General features: G+C 43.7%; 1 protein-coding gene across 1 annotated transcript in view; it reads left to right on the forward strand.

Moving 5' to 3' along the window:
• Window positions 1-1,692: 1,692 nt before the first annotated feature.
• Window positions 1,693-15,000, forward strand: part of polrmt (polymerase (RNA) mitochondrial (DNA directed)) — a 94,451-nt gene continuing 81,143 nt past the window's right edge. The window contains exons 1-5 of the mRNA XM_063201392.1: window positions 1,693-1,925; window positions 2,367-2,462; window positions 2,736-3,568; window positions 4,206-4,339; window positions 13,125-13,311. Coding sequence (XP_063057462.1) covers window positions 1,784-1,925; window positions 2,367-2,462; window positions 2,736-3,568; window positions 4,206-4,339; window positions 13,125-13,311 — 1,392 coding nt within the window. The 5' untranslated portion in view covers window positions 1,693-1,783. The remainder of the gene's footprint in view (window positions 1,926-2,366; window positions 2,463-2,735; window positions 3,569-4,205; window positions 4,340-13,124; window positions 13,312-15,000) is intronic.

Here is a 15,000-nt window from a genome sequence, read left to right on the forward strand (position 1 = left end):
AGTCATAATGAATACTTAGAATTTGATGGTGGTGGTAAGTATTCATGAAAAAGGTAACATTAGTGAATGGGCAACATGAATTCTGGAAATAAACAACTAAAAATCTCACACAGTGTCCCTTTAAGTGTTTTTGTAGCACAGAGGTTTGGGCTTCAGGACCCCATTGGCTCTTGAGCCCCTGGGCCTAGGCCCTGTAGGCCCGTGCAGTAGGCCTAATCTTGTCTATAAATTCCGGGCACATGACGTCACACGTTGCGCGGCAGACATTTTGGAAGCGGGCCAGCCCATTGTTTACAGTGAGGACTCGCGTTCTTCTGCTAGTAGTTTGCTTTGTTTTACCGTTTCATTTGACCTCTGCTGTCGTTATGGTCGCCCGTTGCTGTGTCGTAGGGTGTAGAAGCGCAAGCTGTGACGGGACGGGGGAAAAAATCCCAAATGGATTATCTTTTTACCGTTTTCCAACTTGGAGGCGTCTCAACGTAGAACAAATGTCCTCCATAACAAAGAGTCGCCGGCTAGCATGGGTCGCTGCTGTAAGACGGTCAAATATAACTTTCCACTCAATCCCGGTGTGGAGGTGTCTCTGGTCTAATACCCACAGATGAGCTCGGGGAGGCAAACTTTGTGAAAAAAATTCCTGTGCCTTCCTCAGACAGGACTCCCAGAAGCTGACATCTGGCAGGATACAGGCAACGTCTTTCAGTGTCCACACCACAAAGTCACAGTAGGTTGCACCTGTCACGAACATCTGTGTCTGCACTTGTGTGTAGTACCTATGACCTTGTTTGAGCTTAACAATACCATCAACTCTGTGGAGACAAAAGTCTTTGTCTGCGTCACAAGCCTCCTGGACAGTGCTGTGTTTGTGCTTAGCAGGGCATTTCACTTCCAGGCAGCCTTGTCCACAGCAGTCACAGCTAACTAGGCCATCAGGTGAGGCGCCTACCTGTGGGAACGCCGGGTTTATGCAGAAGTCAGACTGCTCGATTGTCACGTTATCGTGGTGTGGTGCTTGTTGTTGAAGGTATTCAGTGCGTGCTGTGTCTGTGCTTTAGGTAGCACACATTCTTGACTGTGGACACAGCCGGCTTGTCGATGTTAGAGACCAGAACTGCATGCATGGTGGAGGCAGTCACTCTCCCTTTACCATAGCAACTAGCTATCAATATGGCGGCGTAGCCAGAATGGAAGCGCTGTGCCCGTCCCTTATTAGCGTAGGCCTACACTCTAGGCAAAAGGACATACAAAACAGGTGTACATCTTCAGGCTTAGCATTCAAAAGCAAAAAATCAGCTATAACAAAATGAAAGTTGTAAGCGATTTTCAGGTTTGTGTCTAGGCTATGTTGTGCCTGGCTGGTACAGATCTGTATAGACTTCTACACAGATCTGGTGCCTGGTATTCTGGAACGTTTGCAGGCTATCTGGGGTTCTCAGATGCAATTTTCTCATATTCTGCAAATTGCTAATCACAACATTCTATCACTCCTGCTGTTGACACTAACATACTGAACGTGTTTGTTCTTCACTGTGTGAATTTAAATGAAACTGATGTGATATCTTATGAAGAACTGCAACCTCTCAAAAGGTAGGGATTCAAAGGTAAAATACTACCATCTAGCGGTGGCATTACTCTGTTTTTCCTGTCTTCGTTGTTCTCTGTGTTGTTTAGTCTGGCCTAGCTGTGGTGAACTCGATGTGCTGGTGTTCTGTTTGTCTTGTCTGAATCGACATGGCGGCCTACTGTGAGGGATAATGCGGTTGCTGAAAAGTCTCATGTCAACATGTCACTCTTGAGACTGTGTGCCTTCTCATCATGTCTGAAAAGCAGCCTAATTATCGACAATACTGTACGATATGCCTTCAATGCCAATCACTGCCTCTCCTGTCTCAGAATTCGGGGTAACATTGGAAAACGAGTTACGGGTGAGTTACGAGTGATCCCAAAATGTCAACGCTTTGCTCATGACAGCGTAGGTCGAGTGCACCCTCACTGCAAACACTTCTGTTTGCTCATTTATCCTTTGTAATATTTTAAACTATGTGTGCAGTATTGTTAACTTGCCACAGTGCGTTTAAAGTCCATGACTTGTTTGTGAAAAGCTTCAGGCCCTAACCTTCTCGGTAGAAGCAGGTGGCGGGATATCGGTGTTTGACTTATGACAATGGCAATGCCTTTGTAACCTTGCTGTCACTGGTGAATCATGTACTCTTGTCATTTCTTCATCTGTAATTTATATGAGACGGTGATGCGGCCAATTTCAACCACTAAAGGTTTTTTCTTTCAATGAACAGTGTTGACAGATTCATGTTTATTCTCGCTTTGATACTGAGTAGGCCTATTGATGGTTATTTCAATCTTGGCAGACACCACCTGGGTTTGTCGACGGCGGTATACCGCTTTAATCCCAAAGAAGGAAGAGGGGAGGAATCGCTTGAGACAACAGTGTCAGCTTGTGGATGGTAAGACGTCGTCTTCTTCTTCTGCAGCATATAAAACACATCTGTTAATGTACGGAACCTATTGCAGGATTGATGTTACTGTTGGCTAATTGGAAAATGAGCAACATCTGCCTTGCACAAAGACAGTTGACTGTTTTAGTAGAGCTGATATTGCAAACATAAATGAAGAGACACAGTATTCAGTTTTAATGTCCACAGTAGCAGAGTGCAAGCCTATTTAATATATGTGCATGTGTTTATTATAAACAAGACTTTCCCCCCACCATCCCCCAGTGCTCGAAGCCAGGATCCAGCAGCTGCAGTCTGACGTCACTTTAGGCGTCAAACACTCAAATGTGCAATTTGCCAAAGCACCACAGACTGGAAGAGGCAGCGCCTCTGGTAAAGGTTCGAAACATGGCTCTGGAGACAAGGGCAAGGCGCCCAAGTCAGGCCAGGCCAGGAGCTCGGGTAAAGAGGACTCGTCCTCATCAACGCCAAAGGCACACAACCGTCGCTGGATGGAGAAGTTGCAGATCGAGAAGTGGGACAAGTCCAGGAAGCAGGTACGGCTCCAGCAGAAGCTCCAAAACAAGGAGACGGAGCAGACCCCCGGTAGCGCCATGCTGCCGGGCACATCGAAAAAGACAATATCGACCGCTGCCAAAAAGAGCAAGGGCAAGAGCAAGGTCAAGTTAAAACAAGACCAGGGCACCAAGGTCAAATTAAAGCAAGACGATGGCACCAAAACCAAGGCACATCCTCCTCCTCCTCCTCCTCCTCCTCCTCTTCCTTCTCCTCCAAACCGCAATGCTCCCAGAACTGCGGTGGCCTTCCATGAGTTTGTGACCAGGGAGGAGGAGCTGGCGGAGGTGGAGGAGCTGGATCAGCAGGTCAACCAGTGGGCCCCAACGTCCCCCAACGTGGAGAAGCTCCTGGAGGACAAGGAAGGGAACCGCTACGAGGACGCCCAGCTCAGCCTGCGCTGCTTCCTGGAGGCCTCCGTGTTCATCGGCGACGCCGACCGCGCCCAGCGCTGCCTCAACAACCACCACAACAACATCACCAAGCGCAAGCTGCTCTCCATGAGTGCCTACAACATCATGCTGAGAGTGTGGGCCAAAAAAGTGAGTCGTGCTTTATTTTCTATTTCACTATTTTCAGTGGTTCATTTTTTTCAAACCACTGAGTGTGTTGCGCTCAGGCTGCTATACTAGCTGCAATAACAGAATTTACATTATTTAAAATGATAGATAACTGATGGTTCTGTAGAGGTATTGCACACTGATAAAGTCTGTTTTGAGGTGCTGGCTTCTTGTGCATACAAATGTCAAAGAAAATGAAGAAAATGCTGCACACTCTGTCCCATGTTTTTTTGAAGTAGCATTTCGGCCATCTGGCCTTCTTCGTGTTTTGTACGTTTGAAGAAGGCCAGACGGCCAAAACATTACCTCAAAATAAAACGTGGAGCAGATTGTATAGCATTTTCTTTAATGTTCAACTAATGGCTTTGTAACAGCAGTCAGCTTGCATTGCATCTAGCATGTTCAGTCATATTTGTTTCAGTTCTGCAGATGATTCTGTGCTGCAAAAGTATTTTCTGTATAAAGAAATTAAATACACCATGCTGTAGTATTCATTCCTGATTATTGTAATGAATCCAGAGAAACTGAAGTTCATAATGGTCATTATTGGCTATCTCGTAGCAGGAACTGAAGGTCACTTATAGACCTTACATTCATTCTTTCTCTCTTTTGATTGAAGGGGACCGTTTCCCAGATAGGGCGGCTGTTTGCCATGATTGAGGAAGCTGGCCTGAAGCCCAACCTGAGCTCATACGCAGCTGCACTAGAGTGCATGGGCCGTCAACCCAGCACCTCCTCACATGTCATCAACAGGTAAGACTCTGTTACATCACTTTACCTACACCACGTGACCATTACTTAACATTAATTAGCAGTTGTTTTGTCTAATACCACTTTCAATTAAGGACACAAATCAAGCACTGCACATTGAAGTATTTCTGGAAATAGGTAAGGTTAAAGTCTAAAGCTTGATTTAGACTCGTCCTGCAACTGCAGCCTACGTACACAAACAGCCACCACGCCCCCCTCTGCAGAGCTGAAACGACCCCTTGCGGCGCTGAACGTAGTATGCTTCTCCCAGGCTGAATTCGTAATCTGCCGCCACCCCCCGCCGACAGTGCGTCTCCTGCAGTTGCAGGAGGAGTCTAAACCAAGCTTTAGTCATAGTTATAAAATTATAATGTAACAAATACTTTGAACCATGAATATATTCTATCTCATTTTTCCTGGCGGTCATTCGAAACTCATAGAACTGCGGCAACATCTGTAACCATCGTTCCAACCATTTATATTTATAAAAGTAAGAGTATACACATTACTCCTCTCTGAGCCCAGGTGCAGGACAAAGGCGCGTCTAATAGTGGAAAAGAGTAGAAGCTTTGAAAATGTATTCAGGTCATACAACGTTTCGACCGAACAGGGTCTTCATCAGGCATGTAAGTTCATGTCAGTTCATGCCTGATGAAGGCCCTGTTGGGTCGAAACGTTGTATGACCTGAATACATTTTTTAAAGCGGAGCCACAGTGTGCAGACTTCTACTCTTTTCAAAAAGAGAATTGTGTGTTATGGCAATGTGCATTACTAGAATATGTGCAGTCTTTGTAGCCTCATTGCTGTGGCGAGGTAACTTAATTCTTTACCTTTACCTGAATGACAATTTACATCCATACCAGCGATTCCCAAACTTTCTCTCCTGCGCACCCCCTTATACATTTCAGTGTTGTTCTCAAATGTTTTGGTGTGCTCATGGCAAGGCAAGTACGGCTTCACTGCGCTATGGGACAGCGCTTATTTTGGGGAATCCTCATTTCCAATAGACCTGATGTCATAACAATCAAACCTGTTGCATGACAAGTCTAGGAGTTATAAATGACACTTGAGATGGACCCCTCCAGCATACAAGCATACAACTCACCATACAATTCAATACTACTTAATGTTCAGTGTTCAGACTGTACCATCAAGATTTGGTAAAGACTTGAAGGTGCACTGTGTAAGATTGTGGCCAGAGTAGGTATTGCAACTATGCTGCTCCTTAAAACTGAGCTGACTGATGCCAAATTTGATCTTTTCATCAATATTTGCGAAGTAATAAATTAATATTTACTCGTATAACCAAAATACAGCAATTTTTGCAGCTTAAAATGCTTATTTCTGGAAATTCCAAATGGCAGACCATAAGAGAAGACCCCCCCTTTTCACCTATGAAAAGTGCAATTTTCCCAGTCATAATGAATAGGGGAGACCGGGGTAAGATGAGCCACTTTTTACATTTTTCGTCACAGCCGAGCGAAGAAGGCGTATTTGGTTAACATTTTCACACCATACCAAATTTCATAGTGTCCTGTTACTATTAAAGCAAAAACGAATCGATAAACTGTCATGGTTAAACAACAGTAACTCAGGCCATTCGTGAAGTCTTTACGAGAAAAACAGAAAAAAACAACTTTAAGCCTCGTGTTACCTTTACGAATAGCCTCGTTTCTCGTGGTTGGGCGACGATAGGGGGAACTGACAATTGGGGTAGTTTGGTTCTGGGGGGAAGCGTATGGACGTCAACAATCAAGCGTGCCTGAAGGCTAACTGGAAACTATGGTAATCAAACATTTCAAAAAAGTGATTTATGGTTAAGTTTAGGGTTAGGGTTAAGGTTGGGGTTAGGGTTAGGTTTAGGGTTAATAACAAATGTAACTAATGAATCTGTGAAATAAAACAAGCAACAGAACTATGCCAAAAAAATACATATTGTGGGCCTTTTCAGCTTTGTTTGAATACAGTGGCAAACAATGTAGAGTGCAATGTAGAAAAAAAGTAAATATTATTGTTTGAGTTGGCTGAAACATGCATAAAGTCATTCATCTCAACTCACCTGGGTATGATATGAAAGAAATTATCTGGTTATGCTCAAATATCATAACATGGTGTTCAACCATTATACATCCCATTAGGATAAGCGGCTCAACTTACCCCGTATCGAAAGGCTCAACTTACCCGATGCCAAAATTATGTAAATAAATGCTTATAAAATTATCATAAAAGTGCCAAAAGACTTTAAATATCACTCATATAGTAGCTTGTTATGTCACATTTCAGATATGATGAGACCAGAATTTTTTATATTTTTGTATTCTCTAAATCATCCATGTTTTGAATATACATTCTCGAGCAAAAAAACACATTTTCCCAAATATCTCTCTTGCCATATTTGGCACATGCTTCACTTTTTCACAGGTGTTAGAAACGGATTTCCACCACCTTAGAGTGTGGTGACATGTTAAAATGTATTCACCATTTTCGAGAAAAAGGGGGTGGCTCATCTTACCTCATGGCTCATCTTACCCCGGTCTCCTCTACTTAGAATTTGATCGTGGTGGTATTCATGAAAAAGGTAAAATTTGTTAATGGGCAGCTTGAATTTTGGAAATAAACGATTAAAAATATTACACGGTGCACCTTTAATTCAACACGAGATGGAAATGAATCCAGGCACTGCAGAACTTTATTGAAACAATGAAATACCAAATATGTGTCGTAATGAAAGCTATATGTGGTCCAACAACATATTGGTGTTTGTGACGACCTTTTTTGGTGTGGACTTTTTTTGGCCAGGCTGTGTGTTAATAACCTATGCTGTATCATTTTTTTTGTTTGACATAGGCCCATTCATCACGTGGTTTGAGTTGGGGAAAAAATTTAGTAAAAATATCTAAATATTCAAGGCACAAATATGTTTATTTGCCATACATTATTGTGGCTGGAGGGGGACTAGAGTTGTGATAAGGTAGCGTTGTTCAAATTGAAGCTTTAAGTTCAACCACTCCAAGAGGCAAATATTGGAATTTCAAAAAATAAATAGATGTGATTTTGGATGTCCTTTTGAAGATCGACTTTATGCTGTCTCTGCTCAGGGAAATATGAAATTGGCTTGACAAAAATAAATAAATAAATAAACAATCAGCTCTAGCTAGGATGTTTTGCTTTTCCTCATCCCTGATAGCCAGCCTTTTGACTTTCCCCTGGTGACCTGTTTATTGCTGTGCTGCTTATTATTATGCATGAGATGATGACCTCTGAGACATGGGGAGTTGTCCCCCATTACGGCTGTGAGAGTGTTATCGGGAAAGAGTTGTGGGCACTGCAAGGATGGAGGACTCGGTTGATAACTCTACTAGACAATTGCAATGTCCCTTCGTACTTACCGTTATGTATGTATACACAGTTGCAGCCAAAGGTTTTGGTTGTGACAGCGTTGTGCTGTTTCCTTTTTGGTGGAGAATACTTTTAAGAATAATTGCATTGCTGCTCCGAGTCAGTAGATGTACATAACCAGTTTTTTTTTTACTTTGTAGTTTCAGTAAAGAAACATTTGGCACAAGTTCTTTAAAAAAAGTAATATTTAGCCTACAAGATACACGTGTAAGAATGTGGCCTCTGTGTTTTATCGGTCTTTATTTGTCACTGTTGCTGGACCGTGACTTTTTTGTTGATGGCAAATAATCTGTATTTCCAAAAATCAATTCTTCTGGGAATGACATGCTGACGTAGTTACTCCCGTCGACCACTCTGGGGCAGCATAGAGAGGGAGAAGCCCCTGCCTTATAAGATTTGTCCACTGTGTGAGAATTACTGTTTCTTTTATAAATATAACAAATTTCCCCTTTTCAATGACCTTAAACCGCAGGTCATTTGTTTATCATCTAAATTTACTTTTATTGTGATGTTTGGGCAAAGCTGTGGTTACCATTGCATAGGATAGTATAAGGTAAGGTACTGTATAAAGAATTTGATATCTTTCCTTCATGGTTGTATGTAGATATCATGGTGGATACCATTGGGTTAGATGCAGATTGATGCACACTAGTTCATAATGGCCCAATTTTATTTTTTTATTTGTTGGATGTTAATTTTTTACTACATACTATATATTGTTTTACTGTATACTGTATACAGTAGAATGGGCTGCTGCAACCTGGTTGTTTTTTGTTAAAAATCCATGACTGCATATAACATTTGTTTTATAGTGATACAGGCAAGTGGCCATGGAATGTAAAGGAACTAGCAGCAAGAATAGTGATTTTAAGTTCATTCATTTCTGAGCCATTGCTTACTTAGACAGTTTGCCTTTGTTAGTTACTCAGCCAAAAGTCACCCAGGGGGATGCAAAGACATGGAAAAGCCATTTTGTGGACTAACTACATGGGTCTTCTTGGGTATAAATAGAGCATCTACCAACCGCTGTTAATTGCATGTGCAACAACAGGGTCTGTTGGCTCTCACACACAGTTGAGTCTACAAAGCAATTATGTGATAGTTATTTAATCATGGTGTTGTGCTCAAGGCTTAGAGAGCAGAGATAGCTTTGCTCTTCTTTGGACACTTTACTACCTCTTTTTTTATCAGCATGCTGTATGTACCTGTATACAGCTTTGTGCAATATGGTTCATCTGTAAAAGGTGTTGTAAGGGTACACTGCTAGATATCCTAATTTCCTTTGGGATCAATTAAAAGTATCTCCACTCTACTCGCTCACTCCTCAACTTTAACCCTGTGGCCTGCAGTTCCTTCCACAACCTGCAGAGGACAGTGTGACCACACAGAACTCAATAGGCAGGAAACGCCTCGCTCACACACACCCTGTTGCTTTGGAAACTGTCAAAGTCTGTTCCTCGCATCAGATGTGACAAAGACCATGCCATAGTTGCTAGGCGCTCTGTGTCAGCATACACAAACGTTACATTACGTGACGCACATGTCATAGATACGCATCGTCGTATGCTGCCTCAGGACAAAGAATACTGAAGTTATTTGCGGTACAGTTTTGCCTGTGTGGTACCTCTGCTTTGTTTCTCCTGCAATCAACCAGAGCTCTGCTTTTTTAGTCTGCCTGCGTCCACAGCGTAGGTACGTGTACCGCACCGCTGGCATCAGTATTCATCTCACTTTTGGTACACGCTGTCTCCTGCCTCTCGGAGATGGGCTGCAAGTGCCTGGCAGAGCGGGATCATGGCTGCGGCTTCTGAGCTGCCTGCAACCGCTGGGTGTTCTGATCGTATCCCACCACCACCCTGATCCGTCTGTTTCTACGTGTGGCCCACACACCCACCACTGCCCATAGGGCACCCCGTCATACCTCTGGGGAGCAAAGATGATAAACCAACATGCAAATACACTGTGTGCAGAATTATTAGGCAAACATGTTTTTTGACCATTTTGTCTTTTTTATGCATATTTTCCAACAGCAATCTATATGAACATGAAAACTTATTTGATTTAAGCATTCCAGGTCATGTATATTTGTATAATAAGATGGGGGTGTGGTCGAAGGTGCCCAACACCTTATATCAGGTGTGCATAATTATTAGGCAACTTTGTTTTCTTCTGGGAAAATGGGCCACAAAATAGATCTAACAAACTCTGAAATGTCTATAAACAATTTTGAGGTGTTCTAGAGGGATGTGGCTGTCTTGAAATTTGCAAGATGTTGGTCACGTTCGCACAGAACTATCAGGTGCACCGTTACAAAGTCATCAGTCTCACTGCCAAACATTGACAAGAATTTAACGTGAAACTAGAAAAAAAAATATTACCCTGCAGTCCTATCATATTCCAGAACAGAAACCAACACAGAGTGTCCAGAAAAACAGGGTATTGAGCGCTCAGAGACATGGCCAAGGTAAGAAGGCATGACACCAGACAACCATTCAACAAGTTAATTAAGTCAAAACGGGGGCAAAAATACCTGGGGACAAAATTTTCAAAGGTTTTATGGACTTGTTAAAGTGACTCTTGACAGACAGGATGGATGGACCCATGGCTGGATCTTTTAGAGGGAGAAAATGGCATCTTTTACGAAGACAATGGTATTCATGCAGTAATCTGCTGGTATTTGAGTGGAACTCAGCAACTGATCTGAGTGTGCACATTACTGATCTAGCCATAGGCTCATCAACCTGGTCCATTAACAGTCATTTTCACTAGTTCATAAAACCATTGAAAAAACTGTCTAAAGACATTTCTTGACTCAGTCTTGACTTAAGTTACTAGTTGAGTGGTCTTCAGGTTTCAGCCTGTTTTACCTTGGTCATGTCTCTGAGTGCTGAATACAATGTTCTTGTGGACAGTCGGTGTAGGTTTCAGTTCTGGAATATACCAGCACTGCAGGGTAATAGTTTTGTGGTAGTTTCATCTTCAATTCTTCTCAATCTGGCAGTTACTTTGTGAGCACATGTCATGTGACACTGATGGCTTGTAACGGTGCATTAGATGGATGTGACCAATATTTCAAGACAGCCACACCCCTCTAGAAGACTTCAAAATTGTTTATAGTCTTTACAGAGTTTGTTAGATCTCTTTTGTGGCTCATTTTCCCAGAGGAAAACAAAGTTGCCTAATAATTATGCACACTAATTTTGCCCTGATATAGGGTATTGGGCTCCTTCGATCACACTGTCTCTTATTATACCAATATGCATAACCTGGAATGCTTAAATCCAATAGGTGTTCATGTCCATAAAGGGTGGTGGCGGACAATATGCATACAATGGACGATATTGTCAAAAAACTTGTTTGCCTAATAATTCTGCACACAGTGTACAGTAAATGGGTGCATGGAAGAATGATTCAATGAGTATTTGCGTAATGTCTGAGAAGTATTGTTGAATGGAGGGTATAGAGGTTGACTCATGGATGCTGTGCCCACCGCCGTGTGTGTGTGTGCGTGTGTGTGTGTGTGTGTGTGTGTGTGTGTGTGTGTGCGTGTGCGTGTGCGTGTGCGTGTGCGTGTGCGTGTGCGTGTGCGTGTGCGTGTGCGTGTGCGTGTGCGTGTGCGTGTGCGTGTGCGTGTGCGTGTGCGTGTGCGTGTGCGCGTGTGTGTGACCCACCTGACCCCCACACTGCTACCCAGAGAGGGGTTTCCCCGTCACATCTCTAAGGACCACATATGATGTGCCTAGAATTATACGTGGAATGACTTTTTGCATAAGTGTGGATGAATATTGGATGTGGGATTTTGCACTCACCACCATCTATCTTTGTGTGTGGCCCATACGACCCCCGCACGCCACACTGCAGCCAAGAGAGGGGTTTTCCGTCACGCCTCTGAGGACCAAATATCACCGCACACTGCTGTGAAGCTCCTTACTGTTCCCGACATCCCCTCCTCCTATTGCCTTAGACCAGTGGTTCTCAACCTTTTTTGAATAAACGCCCCATTGACCTCATCATAAGCCTCCCAACGCCCCCTTGATCCCATCATAAGTCTGCCAATGCCCCCCTTAATATTGAAAAATAAAATAGACTAATGCCCTCCAATGGGAACTCCGCTCCGCTCCCACTCGGCTGTATCCTTCTTATTGCCCCCCTAGGCTTTCCCAACGCCCCCTGAGGGGCTGTAGCGCCACAGTTGAGAAACACTACCTTAGACTGTGAAGAATGCGTAATACAAATGAATGGGCCCGTGCTTGTTAAAAATGTAGAGCACACGGAGCACACTGTGAAGCTCCTTACAGTTTCTGACGTTTGTATGGGGAGAAAAAAAGCTCTTATACAGTACCCTCCTATAGTTCTTCTGACTGTAGCAAAGGGCCTACTGCAAAGATTCACACAGGCTCGGTGCTTGTTAAAGATTCTGAGCAGATTCACCGTGCAGAATTCTGTGCTAAGGAATCGGGGAGAATGGCAATGAGCAGAACAGAACAGAAGTGCTTACTGATTCACCACGTACAACTGTAAGGAGTCAGAGAAATGGCACTGATGCAGTCTGTCAATAGACAATGAATATATCAGTGTAGTAGAGCAATGGCATGATAGTAAGGAGTAAAGAGGATAAGAAGATGGCATTCTCTGTTTTCTAGCTGTGTGGTAGCCCATTCGTGGTGTGTAAGGATGTTAAATACCATGGCAATATACATGTCATTTCTGTTGATATCTGTGATGATTGTAATGTATTCCTTCGATGATGAAAACTATATGCCCAGGCTAATATGTTACGTCGTAAGTTTAGTATGTGCTCTTTCAATGTACAGTGCTCTCTGTTCAAAGTCTTTTGTACACCCATGTACTGTACACTGCCCATGTATGGTGTGTATATACGAAAAGCAGCTACCAGAATCTTACAGTTACAGCTTATAGTGACACTATGAGACTGCTGATGCAGATACCTAGATGGTCCAGAGCCAGCTACCTGGCCTGAGCCAGCTACCTGTTTACTCCTGAAAGAAATGTAATGTATACATTCATATGCCACCTGGATTGCTCTCAAAATAGTATAATTGAATCTCTGACACGTCACTCCACAGCACAGCACTCCACACCACAACACACAGCTCTGACACGCAGCACCCCAAAGCACACAATGAAATTGCATGTATGCCTCTCCTTCAAGCCTCTCAGCCCAAATGGCACCCCAAGTGAGCTGTGTGGTTTGACAGTACCATGCTTAGGGTACCTCGGTCATGGAGGAGGAAGGGGAAGAGGACTGGTTAATCACTCCCCACCCACCAGCCTAGTGGTTGGGGAATCGAACCGGCAATCCTTGAGCTACAAGACTGACACCCAAACCGATTACCGATGACTAACCTGTGCTCTCATCCTCCCCAGGTGCCTGTTGCAGATGGAGGAGAACGGCCTGAGCGTGGACGACCTCTTCAAGCACACGGTGTTCCGGCGGGACGAGAGGGAGATGGTGCTGAGTGCCGTCCAGGTCATGCGTCCCGGCTACCAGCCCAGCACCACCCTGGACCAGCAGATATGCCCCTCGCCGCTGGTGCAGGACTTCTACGAAGAGGTACTACCAGAGATTTTCAATGTGGTAAACGGGTAAAGCACGTTTTGGTAGTAGTACCCGTCAGGGTGGTGCAACCACAGCTAATGCCACTAATTTTGTTTTTGTTTTTAGTGGATTATCTAAGAAGAGTATTCATAGAAGTATATTAATTACCAATTATCGGTACTAATTAATTCATGGACATTAAGCTGTGGTTGTTCCTCCTGACATTTGAGCAAAAAAAAAGGTGTAGCATGCGTCACCAATGCAACAAAGTGGGATCAACTCTGCTCTCCTAAATGGGTGTGACTTTCCTGTTGAACTCCATTAATTCTCCTTATCTCCAAAGGGACATGGTGGCCATAGTATGTCAGCTTAGAACCTTATAATATCATATTGATTCTGGAACAAACTCTGTATGAGCAGTCTCCTCCTTATTGCCTCTGAGATTGCATTACATTTAGCAGTTGCTTTTTAATGTTCATTTACATACTCATTCGCGAGAGAAATTCCTCTCGAGATGCGACATCTCATATCTCCTGTGGAATTGTACAATACAGCAATGCACAAAGACGAAGACGATACATAACAGTGCAGCATATTACCCATTCCCTCGCACATTCATCCAAAAGTGACTGATAATAAAATAGGACAAGAAAAGTTGGTCTACAGGGAAATGCAGAGTAGTACAGACAGCGTAACAAGGTTTGGAGAGTTAGATGAGTAGAGTTTGTTTTGTTCTGAAGTGAAGTTCTCTTGTAAAAGGAGGGAAGCTGTCTTGGAAGAGGAGGTATGCCAGCACACAAACAGTCGCAGTGAAACTCGTGCATGTTGTATATGTGTACCCAGAGTACACTTGTCATATTGTCTGTGTGCCTCTAGACATAATGTTTGTTTGTTTATTAATGGCGTAATCAACTGTGGGTGTGTCAAGGGGTTCACATAGAGTGTGAGATAAAGCATCGGCTTTAAACTTTGTTGCCCCAGATATGAGAGAGAGAGAGAGAGAGAGAGAGAAAGAGAAAGAGAAAGAGAAAGGGAAAGGGAAATGGAGTGAGAGAGAGAAATGAAGCCTAGGCCCTAGACAGTTGCGGAGAGAGAGAGAGAGAGAGAGAGCGAGCAAGGAAGATGCTCAGAAGGAGATAGAGAGTGCGAGACGGGGCTTTTTACAATAGTATTCTCCCCCATGAGGGATTTGCCACAGCCCTGTTCAAGATGTAATGATGTCCCTAGCATCCCCAACTGCACCCCCTCTCTCCTCTCTCCTCTCTCCTCTCTCCTCTCTCCTCATCCCTCTCTCCCCACACAGCCCTTGTTTTCCCTAAGTGGTTCATGCGAAAGGTTCCCTGGAATACATTTTTTTAAAACAAAAAAAGCACAAGCTCCTATTTGCATGCTCTGATCTTAGATCAGCCAGACGGTGGCAGACGAATGTGCTCCCCGGCCTGGCTCTACAAATGAGTCAAGAGCAGCGTGATCGATATCTGGCCTGGAAACCCAGCTACGAGGAGCAGGAGCAAGTTTATAACGATTACAGCAAGCCACCAAGTGCCTGCCTGCCTGCCCGCCATGACTGCCTCCTATGGATTTATTCCTTCCAAAACAGAAGAGGGTCATTCTCTTGCTCTCTCTTTCGTCTCCCTCTCTCTCTTTCGTCTCTCTCTCTCTTTCGTCTCTCTCTCTCTCTCTCTCTCTCTCTCTCTCTCTCTC

The sequence above is a fragment of the Engraulis encrasicolus genome, chromosome 6 (genome assembly GCF_034702125.1).
Source record: "Engraulis encrasicolus isolate BLACKSEA-1 chromosome 6, IST_EnEncr_1.0, whole genome shotgun sequence".
Classification (NCBI taxonomy): Eukaryota; Metazoa; Chordata; class Actinopteri; order Clupeiformes; family Engraulidae; genus Engraulis; species Engraulis encrasicolus.